The sequence below is a fragment of the Salmo salar genome, chromosome ssa14, assembly GCF_905237065.1.
Source record: "Salmo salar chromosome ssa14, Ssal_v3.1, whole genome shotgun sequence".
Classification (NCBI taxonomy): Eukaryota; Metazoa; Chordata; class Actinopteri; order Salmoniformes; family Salmonidae; genus Salmo; species Salmo salar.
This window is the reverse complement of record NC_059455.1, coordinates 29,226,102-29,232,764: the sequence shown is the minus strand read 5'-3', so window position 1 is coordinate 29,232,764 and position 6,663 is coordinate 29,226,102. Positions and strand designations below refer to the sequence as shown.

The 6,663-nt window shown below is 48.1% G+C and overlaps 1 protein-coding gene across 1 annotated transcript in view; it reads right to left on the bottom strand.

Annotated features, from left to right (window-relative positions):
- Positions 1-124: 124 nt before the first annotated feature.
- LOC106569160 (PH domain leucine-rich repeat-containing protein phosphatase 1) overlaps positions 125-6,663 on the bottom strand; it is a 79,103-nt gene continuing 72,564 nt past the window's right edge. Inside the window, exons 10-17 of the mRNA XM_014140205.2 lie at positions 6,048-6,203; positions 5,009-5,209; positions 4,678-4,840; positions 4,439-4,569; positions 4,186-4,299; positions 3,653-3,847; positions 3,337-3,565; positions 125-2,680 (exon numbers count right to left, since the gene is read on the bottom strand). Coding sequence (XP_013995680.1) covers positions 1,403-2,680; positions 3,337-3,565; positions 3,653-3,847; positions 4,186-4,299; positions 4,439-4,569; positions 4,678-4,840; positions 5,009-5,209; positions 6,048-6,203 — 2,467 coding nt within the window. The 3' untranslated portion in view covers positions 125-1,402. The remainder of the gene's footprint in view (positions 2,681-3,336; positions 3,566-3,652; positions 3,848-4,185; positions 4,300-4,438; positions 4,570-4,677; positions 4,841-5,008; positions 5,210-6,047; positions 6,204-6,663) is intronic.

Here is a 6,663-nt window from a genome sequence, read left to right as displayed (position 1 = left end):
CATTGAAAAAGGGGAGGAATGCTGAGAGAAATGATTGTATATCAGTTACACACGTGTGTCAAACGCACACAGAAGAGAATAAAATTTGACTGCAAAATATAAAATACCACTAGAACAACAAAGCTTACAAATGTAAGATTTATTATACCAAAGACAGGAACGTTTGTGTGGTTTACTTTCCATGTGGATAATGTAGCATTTGTTTGCATTACTGAACTGGACACAGTCATGCCGGTGATAACAGTTAGGCGGGCAGTGGGACGGAATACTGTGTGTATGTATTATGTGTGTGTGTGTGTTGTGAGCACATTAGAGGGAGTGCTGACTAACCAAGATGTAAGTATCAACAGAACTGAATGAAAAGAACCATGGTGAATTGTGTGTGCTTGTACTGTATAATAGGGTGGGTGTACTGTGTATGCACGTATCTGTGTGTGTATTGAACATGTCTCTGAGTGTATGTGTCCACGAGAAAAAGGTGAGATCTCCAAAATGGCGAAACCAGGTCTGACCCACACCCCCAAATCCGTCCACAGACATACGGGTACACAGTTCCTTTAAAAGCATCAGTATTTCTCTTATTTACAATCATTGGAGGGAAAAAAATCACAATTTCTCTCAGAGAAGATTAGTAAAAGTGACTAGGTCACCATAAAGAGTATGCAACTCCTAAGAGTTAGTCTTTCAAATTTCTACAAAAATGTCTATGCCTTTTGTACAGGCCAAGAGCCATGATTTAGTGAAGAAATACAGTTTTATTAAATGCCCCATCTACAACAGTTAAGCGTGGTATTATTGGTGTGTACCATTCAAATGTATTTCATTGATAATAAAAAAAGATTGTGTTCTCCATGTTTCATTTAACAAGGTTTTTTCAGCAACTTAATTTTCTTTACATTAAAAGATATGGTAAGTAAAAAACAACGGAATCATATCCATAGCTGTGTGTTGTGATAGGCTAACCCTTTTGCAGAGAGACTAGTGTTGATTACATAGGTACTCATTGGTTCGTTGTCTAATGTAAAACAACGTTCCGTACAGTCTGTCTGTGAGTAGTAGTGGAACTACTTTGGACCATAAAAGGTGTGTCCATAAGTAGGATACCCAATAGGGTTGGGTTATCTTAAAGGGCTCATTTGCATGTCCTATTCTATAGGCCACTTTGGGGAAAGGGGTGGAGCAGGTTACAGTGCTTGGTACTCCAGTGCTGTGGTCTCAGGAAAGGGGTTGAGTGATTGTAGTCTGTAGACATCTCAGCAAGGTGCTGTTTTTCAGATACATAGGTTACTCAGCTAGTCCGAAGACTCTGTAGCGATTCTCCACTGTAGGGATTTCGGGGTGTGTCCTAGTTCTCTGCAGAAACATAGTGGTAAATTGTTGTAGATGCAGTAGAGGGTGTGTCCTAGTAGTCTGCAGGCTGGTCGGGGCTAGGTGCTTTCAGTTGCTTCTGCTGATGCTGCTTCATGATCTCCTTGACCTCCTCCACCAGCTCTGGAGGGATGATGAACTGGTCGTCCGGGTCGGGCTGGGCGGGGGCCGTGAAGTATCCCCCTCCCTTCTTAGATGGGGCGTCTGCTGCCACCTCGATCAGGTTGTGGCTCTTCTCCTGAGGGGCCACAGAGCCGTTCCCCCTCCTCTTCCCCATGGCCTTCCCGTCATCACCCGGTCTGCCGCAGCCCACTGACCAGCCCTCCTCTCTATCCTCCCTCATATCCGCCAAATCCGTCCAGCCCGTTGCCTCCCCCAGGGTCAGCTCCACCCCTTCCTCCAGGGGTTCCGGGGTGCAGGGTGGAGGAGGTGGAGGGGCCAGCAAGCGTTCCCGTCCTGACGATGATGATGATAAAGAGGCCTCAACCCTAAGGCAGTGGATGTCGGCCTCCACCTCCACTCTGCTCCCGTTGGAGAAGACCCCGGCGATGGGCTCCTCATCCTCACTGTCCAGCCCGTTGTCAGATAGTGCGCTGGAGAAGGTGGCGCTGGACAGCTGCCTCTGGAAGGATCCGGTCAGACAGGCAGGGTGGAGAGCACAGCAGCCCCGGGCAGGGAGCTCCGAGCCTGGGTGAGGGTAGGGGCAGGGCTGGGCGGCGTGCTGGGCCTGGAGGGAGAGCTGGTGGGCCTGGTGGTGCAGGTGGAGCTGGTGGGGCTGTTCGTGCAGCAGCCCCAGGGAACTCTGAGGAGGCTCGTCAGAGGAGGCCGTGGATCCCACCTCGCTGCTCATCTCACTAGTACTGATCTCACTGCTGATCTCACTACAGGAGGACGGGGGGACAGGGAGGGAGCCATCCCCTGTGGGTCGCTCCTTTATCGACGAACCCCCCGAAGAGGGGTAGCCGCCCAATCCAGGGCTGGGGGGCGGCTGGGGATGGTCTCTGCAGCAGCAGCAGTCCTCACTCACAGAGAGCTGCACCACCACGGCACAGAGACTGTCGGTGCAGCCGTAGCCCTGGGCCAGTGTACACAGCTTCTTGGCTGCAGCCAGGCCATCTGGGACGTTACGCACCGCCTCCACCGCCTCCGACGGTGACACGGCATCCCACAAGCCACGGCTTCCCAGGATGAAGAACTCGTCCTGCGGGGTGAGGGTTACCGTGCAGACGTAGGGCCGTGGGATCACCGCCGGGTAAAGGAAGGAATATCCCATGATGCGGGTGGAGTCTGTCACTCCATTCACCTTGTTGTCCTAGAGGAGTAGGAGAAGATGACTTAAATGTCCCACAGAAACCGGTATTCTGCCGTATCCCAACCCCTCGCAGAAACACACACACAGTATGTTTAGAGTGGGAGCTGTTCTAACACATTCCCCAATCCTCACACATACAGATTAAAGCTCAGGCCAAAATTGTATTAAACGCGTCATTAAGTGTGGTATCAATGACAAACTTGACTTCAAAATCCCATACCCTTCGGGGATATAGAACTGAACATGAAATGGAATTGACGTGCATCACAAGCATTTGGAGCAGTACTTTAAATTAACATCCTCATATACACTGCCACACTCCCACCCACAAGCAGAATACACTCTTAACCCCTCCTACCCCTCCATACACACACACACACTTGTTTTTCTATCCTCGTGGGGACCTACAATTTATTTCCATTCAAAATCCTATTTTCCCTAACCCCTAACCCTTATGCCTAACACTAAACCTAATTGTAACCCTAACCCCTAAGCTTAAAATAGTGTTTGTCCTCGTGGGGACGTGGTAACTGTCCCCATAAGGGAGAATTTTCCTTGTTTTACTATCCTTGTAGGGACTTTTTGGGATTTCAGGTGCCCACAAGGATAGAAGAACAAGGCCACACACACAAACACACAAACCCCTCCCTGTGTACCTCAGTGATGATGGCGTTGTGTTGTCTGATGCGTCGGTACTCTTCCTCCAGGCCTACGTTGTGCAGCAGGGAGAGGGGCAGTGGCTTGCCGTCTCGACACAGGATGGCCTGGCACTTGCCCACGTTGGCAGCGGTGAGGGTGAAGCAGCCGCCCGGGTCGGTGGGGTCATGTCTGATGTGGCACAGGGCCGCCGAGCCGCCCAGCTTCTGCCCTGCCGTACCCAGCTTCCTGTGGCACAGAGAGAGAACAGGAGAAGGTTGAATTTCTGATACTGTCTAAATAAGAAGTTGTGTGTATGTGTGTGTCCATACTAACCTCTGCATGACGAGGAAGGTGTTGGTCATGTAGTCTTCTTCACTCTTGGTCTTGTGTAGCTCCTCGGCCAGCACATCGTTCATGGTACACTGCAGCAGGTACGGCACTTCCACGTTCCTATCTCCATCAAACACCCCATAGAGGGCCTCACGACTCCCACCGAAACTGTTCACCGACAGGGCAGCCACACACAGCCTGGGAGAGAGAGAGAAAGAGATAGGAATACACGTGCAAAACGTTAATAATATTCCCTTGAGGATTTTGAGAGTTTAAGACTTACTGTAGCTCCACAGCATTGCATCTCTGTCACATCTGTCACACACACAAACGCATGGACGTGTGCATGCACCCACATCCCCAGCCTCTTATGTTTCACACACTAACTCTACTGCCCCCACATTGACCTCACCGACTGACGTGTTCGTCTTAGTCGCCATGGTAACTTTGCTTGTTTTTCCACACATGAAAGCTCTCCCATGGTGACCCATATGGTTCACACATGATGTGCATGTAGCCTTGTGTATGTTACTCACTTGTTCTTGACACCCGAGGCTTCTGTGTAACCATGACTCCACACAGCCGGCCCACCCGACGCCTCATTGGTTGAGAAAGTCGGGGGCGGGTCGATGCGGAAACAGCGAATGTTACTGCAACAAAGAGGAGAGAGGATACTTAATAAAAAGAACACAGTGCAGGAACAGGTACACAGACGAATACAGGTACAGACAAACTAAAGAATTAAATTCATCTTTGCTCACAATTTGTCTACACTAATAGAAGACTTACTTGAGTTGTTCCAGGGTTTTGTGGTCCAGGTTGAGGCGAGGGTTGCCACTCAGGTCCAGCTCCTGGAGTTTAGGAGGCAGGATCTCAGGCAGGCTGATCTCACTCAGCTCATTACAGCTCAGATCTACACACTGTGGAGAGAGGAGGGTTAAAACACACAGATATATACAACCACCCTCACACGCACACATGAATATACATGCATTCACACACACATCCTACCTGCCTGACTGTCCTACCTTCATCTCCATAAGCTGCATGACCTCAGGGAAGACTTCTATGGTGTTGGAGTGGGCGATGAGTGTGTGCATGCGTCTGCAGTTCATGATGGTGGTGGGCACCGTCTTGAGCCTGTTCCCACTCAGGTCCACCTCCTCCAGCTCCTCCAACTTTGCCATTTTACTATAGAGGATGAAAAGTCAGTGAATATGTACCTAAAAGAGACAGTATATTGTAACTGTGGTAGAAAAACAAAAAGAGAGTTACAACAGTTATTTTATGTGTGTGTGTGTGTGTGTGTGTGTGTGTGTGTGTGTGTATACAGTATGTAGCCTACATCTATCCACTCACCTGGCAGGGAAGGTGTGCAGGTAGTTGTAGGCCATGTGTAGTACTCGGAGGTGTGTGTGTCCCGTCAGTAAGGAAACACACTTATCAGTCAGTCGGTTGTTGGTGAGGTACAGTTCCTGAAGGATGCTGTTGCTCTCCTCTGATAGGCTGGAGGGAGGCAGGTGCTCTAGCTTATTGGCCGAGGCATTCAGGCACCGCAAACTGAAACAGGAAGTGAGCCCTAGTGTCAGTCTTTCAACCATTACACATATAATGCCGGTGTAATAAATTGCCACAGCTAGTATTAACATGTTTAATAAATAACTGGGTAATAATTTAAGGTCACCTCTTGTCATCATGCTCTATTGAAACAAACAACACAGATCATATTTTATCTCAACAATACCAGCATGTAATTCATATTTTTTTTTAACACACTCAATGAGTTTCATTCACTACCATGTAATCACATTCATTGAATTCTTAACATCCTATATTATAGTGTTCAAAGTATTAGGAAGAACTGCTCTTTCCATGACATAGACTGACCAGGTGAATCCAGGTGAAAGCTATGATCCCTTATTGATGTCACTTTATATATCCACTTCAATCAGTGTAGATGCAGGGGAGGAGACAGGTTAAAAAAGGATTTTTAAGCTTTGAGGTAGTTGAGACATGGATTGTGTATGTGTGCCATTCAGAGGGTGAATGGGCAAGACAAAATATTTAAGTGCCTTTGAACGATGTATGGTAGTAGGTGCCAGGCGCACTGGTTTGAATGTGTCAAGAACTGCAACGCTGCTGGGTTTTTCACACTCAACAATTCCCGTGTGTATCAAGAATGGTCCACCACCCAAAGGACATCCAGCCAACTTGACACAACTGTGGGAAGCATTGGAGTCAACATGGACCAGCATCCCTGTGGAACGCTTTTGACACCTTATAGTCCATGCCCCGACGAATTGAGGCTGTTCTGATGGCAAAAGGGGGGGTGCAACTCAATATTAGGAAGGTGTTCCTAATGTTTCGTACACAGTGTATGTCTATAATATTGTGTTACCTGTCAGATTTGAGGAAGAGGTTGCAGGGCAGCTCTGCTAGCTGGTTGTGTTGTACGTCTAACACCTCCAGTAGTGGGCGCTCTACTCTCTCAGGCAGCTTCTGTAGGTGGTTGTGTCCTGCACTCAGCTTCCTCAGACTGCTGCTACACAGCAACCTGCCAGTAGGGGGGAGTGGAGAGACAGTATCACAATCAGTAACAGCATCACTGTAACAATGGGCTGCATCTCAATGGTCAGAGTCAGCCAGGGAGAGAAACAAGAGCTGCATCTCAATAGCCTAAAGTGGCTTCCTCTTCTCCTTTCTGCCATCTGCACTAATAAAAAAGTTAAGAACAGAAAAGGTGAAATAACAGGGGAGGGTAGTGCTTTTATTTCCTGGGTTCACATTCACCCATTTGCAGGTTTTACTATATCATTTCTTCCATTGTAACCAAATGTCCTCATCTGCTTGCATGCACCTCCCCTATATCAAGGTGTTTTGGAGGTTCCATTATGCACTGCACTTTTCCACACATTAACTATACCACAGGCCAATATAGTCTACCAGTCTGTCTATCCTGCCCTCTATCCACCTTTCATAGTGACAATAGTGGTAGGTGGATAGTTTGTCCAGAT